Raw genomic sequence first — 14,823 nt, 5'->3', positions numbered from 1 at the left:
TACTATTACTGAATTGTACTAGGAGATTTAAGGCTGCATGTGCTTTGAGACCTAAAGAAATTTTATAGAAAGGTAAAGCTGCTAACACCTAATTTATCTGTATTCTCTAGAGACTTTTTGATGCCATCTAATGAAACAGAGTGATCACATTATGAGTTCTTAACTATAAGGGACAATATCTCAGTAGTTTATTGCTTTGGTAAAATGTTAACTGTGAATTTTTAAAAATAAAGTACAAGAAAGACTAAGCCAAAGTTCTGCTTGCCACAGAAAACTACTGTATACAGGACAGTGAGTAATCTTTCACAGATAATCTATTAAGCATGTATTTGAACATATATGTATACAGACCTAAGATAACTGGATATTATGAAGGTACAATCCGCATTTTTACTAAACAAGATGCGTGAGTCTTCTCTGTCATTTTAGATTGATTTCATACTTTCTGTAGCTCCATATTATAGGAACACAGAGATATTTATCTAAACTCTTATTAATTTCCAATTTTAAAAATTACCCTTATGTACACATCCTTTCTGTTAAAACTGCTTTACCTTAAATTATTATTCTATGATTTCCAGATGGGTACGTACACTTTACATTTTGATACATATTGTATGACTCTTCTCTAACAAACTTGTATTTTTCACTCCTTCCAACAAAATGCATTGTTCTTGAAGACAGAGACTAGCAAGTAAAAGGAAATCTTATCCTAATAATCAATACATTTGAAAAAATGTTTAGAAAAATTCAATATTTTTCCTTTCTTTACTAAAAATAGAATTACCATATGATCCACCAATCCCACTTCTGGGCATGTATCTAGACAAAACTATAATTCAAAAAGATACATGCACCCCCTATATTCATAGCAGCACTATTCACAAAGCCAAGACATGGAAACAACCTAAATGTCCATCAACAGGTGAATGGATAAAGAAGATGTGGCACATATATACAATGGAGTACTACTCAGCCATGGAAAAGAAGAAAATAATGCCATTTGCAGCAACATGGATGTAAGTTAGATTATCAAACTAAGTGAAGTAAGTCAGAAAGTGAAGGACAAATAACATATGATATCACTTTTATGTGGAATCTAAAATATGACACAGAAGAACCTATCTATGAAACAGAAAGAGAATCAGACATAGAGAACAGACTGGTGGTTGCCAAGGGGAAGGGGGTTGAGGGAGGGATGGAGTGTGAGGTTAGGGTTAGCAGATATAAGCTCATATATAGAATGGATAAGGTCCTACTGTATAGCACAGAGAACTATATTCAATATCCTATGATATATCATAATGGAAAAGAATAAAAAATAGAATGTATATGTATGTATAACTGAATCATTTTGCTGTACAGCAGTAATTAACAAAACACTGTAAATCAACTATACTTCAATAAAAAAATATTGATATTTTTCTTTCTTTGTGTGAGTGGAAGAAGTATGGGGATGTGAAACTTGACAAAATTAAAGTCCTCCAAACTTGTCACAGATCCTGCCTAAGGACGTCTGAATTGGACAAAGGCTATAATGCCTAGAAATCAGTCAGATCAAAACGATTTTGATGGAAATATGGAGACTAAAAAACCAAGTATTGTAATTTTGACATTTATTAAAGAAAGTATATGTCATTAGTAACCATTTCTGCCACTTTCCAAATATTACAGTAAAACTCTGTCCTAACACACAGGGCAGGAGTAAAAATTCAATTATGTGAAATGCAGTGTTCCATTTTTGTAAAGTTAACCAGAAACATTGTTTTATCAGTTTGTACTGTCCTTTAAAGTGCACACAGGTGTACATACTCACAGCTAAACTTGAATGGATAGTATACTGTAGAGAAAGAGACCAAATGGTAAGAAATTCAGTTCATCCCTGCTTACACAAGGGACAAAGGGAGAGAACCAATCCCAAAAGGGTTACAACCAAATTCATGTAGTTTCAGATTGTGATATTGCTGATACATTTCAAATAATATTTACTTGAAGTGCTTACATTACTTGCAGTATTCCTCCTCCAAATACATTTTTAAATGACTTTTTGGAGAAAATAAGCTTAATAAAAATTTCAAACATGATACCTTTACACACTTTTAGTCATTTAGCAAAAAGTACCAAGCACCTAATATTGAGTTATGCAGTGTCGTGGCTTTGGAGACTTCACAATGCATGAAGCCCCTTCTCTCATTAACTTTACATTCCAGTGGACGTGGATTTAGGCATGCTCATCACTGTGCTTCTGTTAAAATCCTGACTATACTCATCTTTTTTAAGCCCTAGTGCAACAACTGGTTAAAGTAATGTGCAATGACATGTTAAAGTTCTCACAAAATCCCGTATGGAACCCCTTTCATTAGATGTCTCTGCTGTGTGGTCTCCTGACTATTGTGAATCCTGATGTTGGGCAGAAACATTACCTTTTCATGAAAGAAATTCTTTTTCTACTTTAAGAACTGGAGTGAATGGAAAATTTCAGCTCTCATTTGAGGACTTCAGAATGCAACAGAATACCATTTTACAGAATTTCACTTTTGTATGGATTCTCTGAAGAAAGATAATCCTTACCATACTCTTCACTTTTATAGAATGTATCACCACTATGGACTCTTTGATGAATTAGAAGACCTGAGCTCCAACGGAAACCCTTACCACATGCATCGCATTTGTATGGTTTCTCTCCCGTGTGGACTCTCTGATGAGCCTGGAGGTTTGATCTCTGACTGAAGCCCTTACCACACACCTCACATTTGTATGGCTTTTCCCCAGTGTGGACTCTGTGATGGGCTTGAAGACTTGAAAACCCACTGAAACCCTTACCGCACTGTTCACATTTATAGGGCCTCCCTTCTGTGTGGACCCTCTGATGTGCTTGAAGGCGTGAACGTTCACTGAAACCCTTTGTGCACACCTCACATTTGTATGGTTTCCCTCCTGTGTGGACCCTCTGATGTGCTTCAAGGCGTGAGCTCTGACTAAAGCCCTTCCCACACATCTCACATTTGTATGGCTTCACTCTGGTGTGGACTCTCTGATGACCTTGAAGATACGCTCTCTGACTGAAGCCCTTCCCACACACCTCACATATATATGGTCTCTCGCCAGTGTGGACACTCTGATGGCTTTGAAGGTACGATCTCTGACTGAAGCTCTTACCACACTCACCACATTGGTATGGCTTCTCTCCTGTGTGGACTCTCTGATGGGCCAGAAGAGTTGAGGCCTTACTGAAGCCCTTATCACATTCTCCACATTTATAGGGTTTCTCTCCTGTGTGAACCCTCTGATGAATTTGAAGATTAAAGCTCCAACTGAATCCCTTCCCACACTCCTCACACTTGAATGGTTTTTCTCCAGTGTGAACTCTCTGATGGCCTTGAAGGTGTGAACTCCGACTGAATCCCTTCCCACACTCCTCACACTTGTATGGTTTCTCTCCAGTGTGGACTCTCTGATGGCCTTGAAGGTATGAACTCCGACTGAATCCCTTCCCACACTCCTCACATTTGTATGGTTTTTCTCCAGTGTGGACTCTCTGATGGGCTTGAAGGTATGAACTCCGACTGAATCCCTTATCACACTCCTCACATTTAAAAGGTTTCTCTCCTGTGTGGACCCTCTGATGAACATTAAGAATTGATCTATGACTGAAGACTTTACCACATGCATTGCATTTGTATGGCTTCTCTCCAGTGTGGACTCTCTGATGATCTTTAGGTTTTGAATTCCAACTGAAGCCATTCCCACACTCCTTGTAAGGTTTCTCTCCAATGTGAATTTTCTGATGGCCTTGAAGATATGAATTTTGGCTGAAGCTGTTACCACATGTATAACGTTTATATGCTTGTTCCCTAGTGTGGACTATCTGAAGATCTTGAAAATGTGAGGCCAGACTGAAGCCGTTACCACACACCTCAGAATTATAGGGAATCTCTTCCATGTGAACTCTGTGCTGAATGTTACAATCTGAGTTACAAATGAAACCCTTCTCACACTCCACATCTGTGTATAGTTTCTCTTCAGTTTGGATTTTCTGATGGGCTCGAAGGCAAGAATTCTGGTTAAAGGCATTCCCATTCTCCTCAAATTCATAGGGCTCCCGCTCAGTATGGACCCTAAAACTACTACTAAGGTCTAAGCTATGACTGAAGCCCTTCTCACAAATGTTGCATCTGTTGGACACCTCTCCTGTGTGAGTAAGTTCATATGTGTTATGAGAGGAACACTGATTGACATTCTCACCATATTCATATTTAAATGTCACCTTGTCTGCGAGTACTTTCTGATGGCATTGCAGATGTGAACTCTCAGAAACACAGTTGTCTCCTCTACAAACACTTTGATGAGTATGAAGAAATGAACTGTAACTACAGTCCTTTCCACATGGACTGTATGTACAGGGCTTTCCTTCTAAGTGTAACTGCTGAAGATCTTCAGAACTGGAGTCATTGTTGAAGGCTTTTCTGTACTCATTACCAGGGTAAGGCTTTTGCCCTTTCTGAATTAAGTCTTGATTAAGCAATGAAACCTTCAGGACATCTTCTCCACAGTCATGGCAGCTATAGATTTTTTCTGTTCTGTGTACACCCAGATTATCATTGTGATGTGAGATCCAACTGATACTTTCAGACATACAGAAATCATTTTTCATGGAAATTTTCTGACATCTACACTGATAATTACGTGACTCTGTAAGATACATTTTCCTCCAAGAATGCTGGGCTCTCCAAGAGGGAAATTCTTGACTTTTTATGTCATGGGAACCATCTCCTATATGAGTCAATACGTAGTTCTCATCTTCAGAAATCTGAATCGGAATTCCTGCCCAAACTTGGCAGGGGGAATCGCCTTGTTTTTGCAGCTGAGAAATATTCTCTTGAAAAATTTTCACGGAATCTTGACACCCGGTTAACATGCCTGCACCTTGTTGCCAGGTCTGCCAGGTGGAAAGCTCTTTGGGAGAAAGGCAGCTTAATCCCACTTCTTGAATACTTTCCATAATATGTTGACTCTTGGTTCCTATAAGAATAAAGAGATTTTAGACGTGTACACAGTGAATGCTTTTATTCAGAGATTTCAAGATTTTGCACTTAGATGATGATATGCAGCTTCAATAAACTGGAGGAAAATTCATGTTACTACCTCTGATGATACTTAGAAAATGGCTCATCTTTGGCTACACCAGGAATATAAGTAGCATCCACAGAATTCAGGCTATCTGCATGCCTCAAAATCAGGGCTTTGCAACACAACCTGGACATCGAAGATGGTGGCCCTGTTCAAAATGCCTAGTTAAACCATACACATATTATCATGGGCTGCCTGGAGATTTCAAGAAAACAGAAGGGGATAGTCTCAAATTGGAAAGAGTATAGTTTCAAGTGGATAAATGCTTTCTGCCCTGATAGTAATGGGCATGGTAACATTTTTGTTTGTTTTTAAGAAGACTGCATGTTAAATGCTGTGCAAATGATGGTAAAAGTAGATCTTTAATCTATGCTTGAGGCATCAAACTGCCTATCTCTAATTCACTCTTTATCTTCATGAGACTAATAAGCTCTTCTAAGTCACTGTAAGCCATTATCAGCTTTAACTCCTTTCAAAAGATATTTTGCAATTATCAAGGGCCATGGTGCAGGTCAGAATGTAAAACACGGGTGACAGAATTCAACTCCAAAGACATCAGAAAAAAATGGAGGCTGAGGGAAGCATAGGCAAGTTTTATGGCACCAGTAGGTATCCTTTGTTATCAAACAAACAAAACTCAACGAACATTGACTTTGGCTTGCACCATTTTGCTGGAAAATTACTTTAATGTTTAGGGAATTTGAGGCTCCAGAAGAGTTGAAGATGGGTATGTCTGGGTGGAAATGGCTTGTCCCTTAGTTAAGAAAGCTCAGATTATCAGCAGGCAGCAGATCTTCATATCCTGGTGAGAGAAGTGTACTCCCTGAGGACCGGTGGTCCAACAGGGTTGAAGTAATAACATGCACTCTCCTAACACTTGGCAGTACGTTAATTCTCTTTCAGCATCCGGGGGGTGGGGGGAAGCAGTAAAAGAGGATTTTTTGCATAACATGAACATTATCCTCAAACATGATAATTCTTTGTGTTTTTCTGTCTCTCCACACTGGGGTGGATTACGCACAAGGACAAGCACTTCGCTGTGTACACAGCATTACCCTCACTGTCTGTAACACTCCTAGTGAATAGTAGTTGCTCAATAAGCACATAATGAATAGATCACAGCTTGAGTCACTCTCACTCACAGAACTGAAAGTGCATATATGTGTTATTTTTCATGGGAAAGGAATTGGTGATGGCAGTTTTACTGCAATGTTGAAAGGCTGTATGAGAGGTAGGGCTACACTCAGATATCACCTGCTGATGAGAAAAGCAAAGGTCACAAGAATCTTGTGGATTGTGTCTTTTTAATTTTGAAAATAAATGGTGTAGTTTTTCTTGTATAAAATCTTACCTGTAGCCCCACCCTATGCCCAATTTATAAAAAAATTAAAAATAAAAGGCCACACTGATGATTGCGTGGCAGCAGGAGCTGGGGCAGTGCACTGACTGCAGGGTAACACTTTAAGGCATGTCTATGAGTACTCATCTCAGTAGTACTTTAAAAAAAAATGCCAACCAACTATACTCCAATAAAAAATTAATTTAAAAAATGCCTAGTGATGTCTTTGGTTTCTCAGAAGCAAAGCTTTCAATTACTATATTAATATGTTATATAATAGTGAAATGAAGGGACACAGTATACGAGGCATGTCAAATAAAGTAAATAGCTTTACTTTCCTTTTGGCAAATGTGTCTTTCAAGGAATTGGTCTATTTCATCTAGGCTGTCAAATTTGTGGGCATAGAGTTTTTTCATAGTATTCCTTTTTTATTCTTTTAATGCCCACAGGTTCTGTAGTCATGTTCCCTCTTTCATTTCTGATATTAGTAATTTGCATTTCTGTGATATTTGTAATTTGTGTCTCTTTTTCTTAGTTACCCTAGCTAAGAAGCTTATCCATTTTAGGCATCTTTTCAAAGAACCAGCTTTTGGTTTCATTGATTTTCTCTACTGATTTCTTATTTCCAATTCTTATTCTTGTCTTCTACTTACTTTTCTTCTGCTTACAATTTGCTTTTCTTTTTCTAGTTTCCTAAGGTGGAAGCTTAGATGATTGATTTTAGACCTTTCTTCTTTTCTATTACATGTATTCAATGCTATAAATTTTCCTCAAAGCAGTGCTTTTGCTGCAGCCCGCAAATTTTGGTAAGTTGTGTTTTCATTTTCATGTAGTTCAAAATATCTTAAAATTTCTCTTGAGATTTCTTCTTTGACCCATGTGTTATTTGGAAGTGTATTGTTTAATCTCCATTTGAGGTTTTCCAGTTATTTGATTTATTGACTTCTATTGCAGTCTGAGAGTAGGCACTGCAAAATTTCTATTCTTTTAAATTTGTTAAGGTGTGTTTTATGATTCAGAATATGGTCTATCTTGGTGAATGTTCCATATGAGCTTGAGAAGAAGAGTTCTTTCTATTCATGTACATTAACAATGGCTACAACATCCAACTCTATGCCACAAAGCTCTCATTTCAGAAACCATTTTAACTCAGTCTACAGGGAAAAATATACTCCATACCTTTTTACTGTGCTTTGCTTTAGTGTGCTTCACAGGTAGAGTTTCTTACAAATTGAAGGCAACCCTATATTGAGCAAGCCTACTGGCTCTATTTTTCCAACAGAATTTGCTCATTTCATGTCTCTGTGTTACATTTTGGTAATTCTCACAATATTTCAAACTTTTTCATTATTATATTTGTCATGGTTATCTGTGATCTTTGATGTTACTACTATGACTCACTGAAGGCTCAGATGATGGTTAGCATTTTTTAGCTATAAAATATTTTTTAGTTAAGGTATGTGAATTGTTTTATTAGCATAATGCTATTGCACACTTAATAAACTACAGTGTAGTATAAACATGACTTTTATATGCACTAGGAAACCAAAAAATTTCTGACTTGCTTTATATGCAATATTTGCTTTATTGCAGTGCTCTGGAACTGAACCTGTAATATCTCCGAGATCTGCCTCTTTGAAAACAAGAACAGGGTTATGTGGGGTGGAGACAGAAGAAGTGAAATGCAGAAAACAAAGACTATTCTAGCATAAAATGGCCAGCCTATCACAGCCTGAGATCAGATGCCACCACTGTAAATGATCAAAAAAGTAATCTAACAATTATAAGAAAAAAGTAATTAAACATATGTATAATTTAAAAAACAGATGTGTCATATTTTATTAACAACATGCTATTTTACCCATATGTACTTTATGCCTGCAGTTAGTTAATGCAAATGTAGTAAGTTTTCTATTAAAAAGGAAATTCTGGCAAGGAATTGTAATGCTAGATCAACGTGATTGGCATGTGTAAGACATCATAAGGTATTTATGAAAGGTTGCATTAAAACTTAAGGTTTAGTTAAGGTTAACATATAAGGTTAAGTTACGACTTCGACAACTCTTAACCCAGTGATGTTTGATATTCTAATTAAGCCATAAAGGAATTAAAATTATCAAAGGAAATAGCTGAGAACAGCTACGTGAGAACTACTGACAGGAATGGTATTCAGACCTAGCTGGAACCAGCAAACTACCAAGGAAAGAGAAGAAAAAGCAAGATAATTTTCAGGGATCACCTTATTACTTGAAAGATGGAGATTACTAAAAGTAAGTATCTCCTGGTTAATGAAGTAGATGGTTTTGCTATAATTAGAGATGACACTGGAAATGAAAAACAGGAATAATCTGCTATGGGGAAAAAAAGAAAGCCCAGAAGCCCTTAGTTTATACAGCAATGATGCTTGCCCGGCGCTATGGACCGGAAACTTCCCTTTCCATCCCTGCTGGGAATTTCAGATCGCATCGGCGGCAGTCAGCAGCATTAAGGTATAGTGTTGGTAAAGGATCACCTTTCAGAGCCCCTGGGGATCGTGATGCCTCATGTCAGCAACGGGTGCAGGTGGCTCTAAAAGGTTGTTGACTCTGCACCTCTGATCAAATTAATCAGGCAATTCCATGAAACAGATTTTGTTTACTTATGTGGACTGACAAGCTGATTTTATGTAAACATGGACTACAAATCATCTTTTTTACTCCAAGTAAAATTATTTTTCTTATCACTTTCCAATAGAAGACAAAATTTAATCACTGGCAGAGAAGGCTGAAAACAGATTATGGAATATTACTGGATGTATTTGGAATGAATAGCCTATAACAGCACAAGAACACAAATGGTGGGAAACCATTAGTGAGGCTTAAGATCAATTTAATAGATTGTGACATGCAATTTTAAAAAGGACAGAAAATATCAGAGTTGCACTGCATGTCAGGGTATCAGTGCATAAATGCTTGTTTCAGACTTGCAGATATGTATACACACATAGGTCTGTACTGGGTTACATTACATACTGAAGGCCATGGCCAAAAAAGTATGAAAACCACTGGTGTAAATAGTTGAGGAAGGTATAAAGCTTGTAATGAAACAATTATAAGGCTCAAATGCAAAGTTCAAATGTGGAAACTTGGAAAAATATCAACAGGTAGGTTTGTACCTCTTAGTTTCATGCCTACACAGACTGAAGTTTCAAAATACTGGGAACAAATTACCACTTGAGATATATTCTTTCTTTCCCTCAGGATGTATGAAAGCTGAGAGTACAACTTCTTTTCCCAGGTTATAACGGTCACCTGTTGAAAATTATACACTAGATCTTTATGGGGATGAAGGCTTGAAAACTGTCTAAAATCTACATTAACATTTGTTTATTTAATGGCTAACGTGTACAAAATAAAGACGAAGAAATATATACTTATTTTTGAACAGGGGATGAAAAGAAAGACAGGGGCTGGTCTTCCTAACTCTTGTTTTTCTCACCTTGAATCTTCCTTGCCTGGCCTGAAAAAAAACTAGGAAATTTATGCAGATGCTGACTTTGGGAGAGATGGATGGGTTGCGACTTGAAACATCTTGCAAGAAGATGGACAGTTAAGAAGCCATTATTGGGACTTCCCTGGTGGCGCAGTGGTTAGGTATCCACCTGCCAATGCAGGGGACATGGTTCGAGCCCTGGTCCAGGAAGATCTCACATGTCACGGAGCAACGAAGCCAGTGTGCCACAACTACTGAGCCTGTGCTCTAGAGCCCGTGAGCCACAACTACTGAGCCCACATGCCACTACTCCCATGTACCTAGAGCCCGCTCACCGCAATGACGAGTAGCCCCCACTCACCACAACTAAAGAAAGCCCACGTGCAGCAATGAAGACCCAATACAGCCAAAAATAAAAAAAAGAAGCCATTATTTATTGACATCGTTCTCTTTCCTAGTGGAAATTGAGATAGTTCTTCCGCTAACAGAGTGGTTGTAAGACTATCATTTTAAAAATATTTCTTTGCCCATGTCAATTAAATCAGCTCCTAGAGGCTGCAGGAAAGTCAATGGGGATAATTATGTCTCTCTTGGTTACAACTCCAAAGTTAAAGCTCAGTAAGGGGACTTCCCTGGTGGTCCAGTGGTAAAGAATCCACCTTCCAATGCAGGGGACGTGGGTTCAATCCCGGTCAGGGACCTAAGATCCCACATGCCGCGGGGCAACTATGCCTGTGCACCACAACTACTGAGCTCACATGAGAGAACCCGCCTCAATGAGAGAACCCACGTGCAGCAAACTACGGAGCCCACGTGCTCTGGAGCCCATGCGCCCTGGAGCCCACACACCACAACTGGAGAGAAAATCCGCACACTATAACCAGAGGGAAGCCTGAGCACTGCAACGAAGAGACTGCGCCGTAATGAAAAGATCCCACATGCTTCAACAAAGATCCCATGTGCCGCAACTAAGACCTGACGCAGCCCAAAAAAACCAGCTCAGTAGGATGGTTTTTCTCTTTGAATCTCTGAATCACCAGGTAATTTATTCCACAGAAATAAAATCACTAGTACCCAACGACATTTGGATTGGGGTTTTTATTGCTGTACTTTCTATATTAGTAGTAAAAAAACAAGGGAGACGGCAGAGAAATGAATGCCCATCAATTAAAAAATGGGTAAATGATGCATGTCATACCCACATACTGGATTATGTAGTGATGATTATTTTTAAAAAGAGATAATCTCAGATTGGGAGGGATTTCTTGCTCAAGGTACCATGAAGGAGAAAAATTAGTATATTAAAAATAAGAATGTACATTTTCAAAATTTTGCATTAATATAAAAAATTAAATAAAAAGATATTTTAAAATATGACATTACATTCCTACTGATGCTATCAGGCAGGGGGACTGGCACGCTACGGCCCTAGCCCTGTTTTTGTGTAGCTTAAGAACAAGAATAGATTTTACATTTTTTTAAATGGTGTAAGAAAAAACAAAGAAGAATATGTGACAGAGACCACATATGGCCAGCAAAGCCTAAAATATTCACTATCTGGACCTTTAGAGAAAAACTTTGCTGACCTCTGCTCTAGAGAGTATATTATGACTCTGAATGTTAACTGAGATGGAAACAAAAAATTATAGAAGTGAAGTAATTTGTTTTGAAATTTTCAATTGACTCTCCTTCTCACCCAGGAACATCCTTAGCTACACAGGTGTGACCATGGCTTCTGACACCAGGGTCTGAGGACTCAAAAACATTACTAAAATGTTGGGACTCCCATATATGTCCAACTTGGAAGTTCCACTTCAAAAAGAAAATTACAGGCCAATATCTCTGATGAACATAATGTAAAAATCCTAAACAAAATATTAGCAAACTGAATTCAACAACACATTAAAAGGGTCATACACCAAAATCAAATGGGATTTATTGTAGGGATGCAAGGATGGTTCGACATCTGCAAATCAGTAAGTGTGATACACCACATTAACAAAATGAAGGATAAAAATCATTTTATCCTTCATCAAAAGCAAAAGAAACAAAAGCAAAAATAAACAAGTGGGGCTACATACAAACTAAGAAGCTTCTGCACAGCTAAGAAAACCAACAATAAAATGAAAAGGCAAACTACTGAATGGGAGAAAAATATGTGCAAATCATATATTTGATAAGGGGTTATATCCAAAATATAGAAAGAACTCATACAATTCAATAGCAAAAAACAAACAATCTGATTTAAAAAATGGGCAGAAGACCAGAATAGACATTTTCCCAAAGAAGACATACAGATGGCCAACAGGTTCATAAAAAGATGCTCAACAACATTAATCATCAGGGAAATGCAAATCAAATCCACAATGAGATTATCACCTCCCACCTGTTAGGATGTCTGTTATCAAAAAGACAAGAGATAACAAATGGTGGCAAGGATGTGGAGGAGAGGGAGCCCTTGTACACTACTGGTGGGAATGGAAGTTGGTGCAGCCACTATGGAAATCAGTATGGAGGGTCCTCAAAAAATTAAAAATAGAACTATCATATGATTCAGCAATTCTACTTCTGTGTATTTATCTGAAGAAAACGAAAACAGTAACTCGAAAAGATATATGGGGCTTCCCTGGTGGCACAGTGATTAAGAATCCACCTGCCAGGCTTCCCTGGTGGCGCAGTGGCTGAGAGTCCGCCTGCCGATGCAGGGGACACGGGTTCGTGCCCCAGTCCGGGAGGATCCCACATGCCGCAGAGCGGCTGGGCCCATGGGCCATGGCCAATGGGCCTGCGCATCTGGAGCCTGTGCTCCGCAACGGGAGAGGCCACAACAGTGAGAGGCCCGCGTACCACACACACACAAAAAAAACAGAATCCGCCTGCCAATGCAGGAGACGTGGGTTCGAGCCCTGGTCCGGGAAGATTCCACATGCCGTGGAGCAACTAAGCCCGTGCGCCACAACTACTGAGCCTGTGCTCTAGAGCCCACGAGCCACAACTACTGAGCTCGTGTGCCACAACTACTGAAGCCCATGCGCCTACAGCCCGTGCTCTGCAACAAAGAGAAGCCACCGCAATGAGAAGCCCATACACCACAACGAAGAGTAACCCCCGCTCACCGCAACTAGAGAAAGCCCGTGCACGGCAACAAAGACCCAATGCAGCCCAAAATAAATAAATAAAAATAAATAAATTCATACAAAAAAAGAAAAAATATATGCACCCCCATGTACACTGCAGCATTATTTACAATAGTCAAGATAAGGAAACAATCTAAGTGTCCACTGATGGATGAATGGATAAAGAAAATTCAGCCATAAATAAAAATGAAATCTTGCCATTTGCAACAATATGGGTAGACCTTGAGGTATCTGAAGACAAATGCCGCTCGATCTCTCTTATATGTGGAATCTAAAGTCACCACCCCCCGCCCCGCAACAAACACACAAAACCAACCAAGCTCACAGATACAGAGAACAGACTGTTGGTTGCAAGAGACAGGGGTTGGGGGATGGGAAAAATAGGTGAACTGTTGTTTTTTTTTAAGTTAAGTAAATTGAATAAAATTTTTTTAAAAAACTGTAGCTAGGTCAAGAGACTGTTTAGGTGTTAGGGGATGCGACGGTGAAAAGAGAGGACAGAATGGGAAGATAAAGAGCTGGGCATGTGAATGAGGAAGTTAATGCAAGAGTGTCTCCCTTGAAATTGCTGCATGGGAAGGGTCAATTATAATGTTGGCATTGATCATTTTTGATATTTCCTTTAGCTGACTGGCTATTCATCTTTTAGGAATAATGGCTACCTATCCATGAATACTCAAGGACACCTAAACAGTTAGAATTAGGACAGGTATTCATCAGTTGACAAACAAGATTCTGGAGTATCCCTCCACCACAATGATTTATTCTATACCTATTGCTGCCTCAAGGAGGACCGAAGACAGTGAAAGACCACACATGTATTAACCAATTCACTCAGTCACGGCACAGAGCAAAGCAAGCCAAGTAACCTGAAGCAGAAGCATAATACTGAGAGGTCTGATGGGCAGCAATGGGCCAGTGCAGCTGGGACAGAATGAATGAGCTAGAATATGGAAAGCTAGAGGGGGTGAGGGGACAGACACCTCAGGGCCTGACATTTTCTGACTCATGTTTCAGGAGGGGCTCTCTGGCTTCTGGGTCACTGCTGGATGGTTCTCACCTGAACACCCTTCTCTCTGGGTCTCTGTCTCCATCATCAAAAGCTCTTCTTCTCTCTCCAGCTGGAATATAAGCTCCGGTTTGAAGGGCTGATTCCCTGCAAAAAGGCGAGGACAGCAAAAGTTTTAAATTTCGACCCAGTCCCACTTGTGTGTTTTTTTTTTCTTTTTTTCTTTTCTGAGTCATGTTTTGGGGATCATATCTAAGACCTCTTTGCCTAACCCAAGGTCATGAAGATTTTCTCCTGTGCTTCTTTCTAGAAGTTACATTTTACACTATGTCTCTTATCCATTTTGAGTTAATTTTTTGGTAGGTGTGAGGCATGCAAATATATGCATACAGAAGTCCAAATGCTTCAGCACCATCTGTTGAAAAGATGATACTTTCTCCATTGAATGGCCTTGGCACCTGTAGTACATCTAAAATAGTCTCAGAATTGCTTATTCCATATCAGAGCAATAAACAAATCCACTAAAAGGTGTTCAGGATTGCAAGTCATTCTCCCATCCCCCTCCCACTGTACCTAAAACTAAGGGTATAGAGTTATACACTGTGTTCCTTAGCTACCTCCGTGAATTCTTTCTTTTCTCTATTCATTGTGGCTAAGGTATTAATTTCGAATACAATTCATTTTTCTTTTAGATTATCATCCCTTTGCCTTCTTATTTGATTTACTTTTCAGAATGT

The 14,823-nt window shown here is 38.9% G+C and overlaps 1 protein-coding gene across 4 annotated transcripts in view; it reads right to left on the bottom strand.

Annotated features, from left to right (window-relative positions):
- Positions 1–2,223: 2,223 nt before the first annotated feature.
- Positions 2,224–14,823, bottom strand: part of LOC103083411 (zinc finger protein 112) — a 30,680-nt gene continuing 18,080 nt past the window's right edge. For 2 of the 4 annotated variants that reach the window (XM_007458561.1, XM_007458560.1), the window contains exons 3-4: positions 14,138–14,233; positions 2,470–5,022 (exon numbers count right to left, since the gene is read on the bottom strand). In XM_007458561.1, the coding sequence (XP_007458623.1) occupies positions 2,522–5,022; positions 14,138–14,233 (2,597 nt within the window). In that variant the 3' untranslated portion in view covers positions 2,470–2,521. Of the gene's footprint in view, positions 5,023–14,137; positions 14,234–14,823 lie in introns of all 4 variants that reach the window. The other 2 variants (XM_007458558.1, XM_007458559.1) reach the window with 2 other exon arrangements.

This window comes from Lipotes vexillifer, unplaced genomic scaffold (genome assembly GCF_000442215.2).
Source record: "Lipotes vexillifer unplaced genomic scaffold, Lipotes_vexillifer_v1.1 scaffold371, whole genome shotgun sequence".
NCBI classification, from domain to species: Eukaryota; Metazoa; Chordata; class Mammalia; order Artiodactyla; family Lipotidae; genus Lipotes; species Lipotes vexillifer.
Note: the sequence above shows the minus strand (reverse complement) of the source record. Positions and strands in the feature narration are given on the sequence as shown.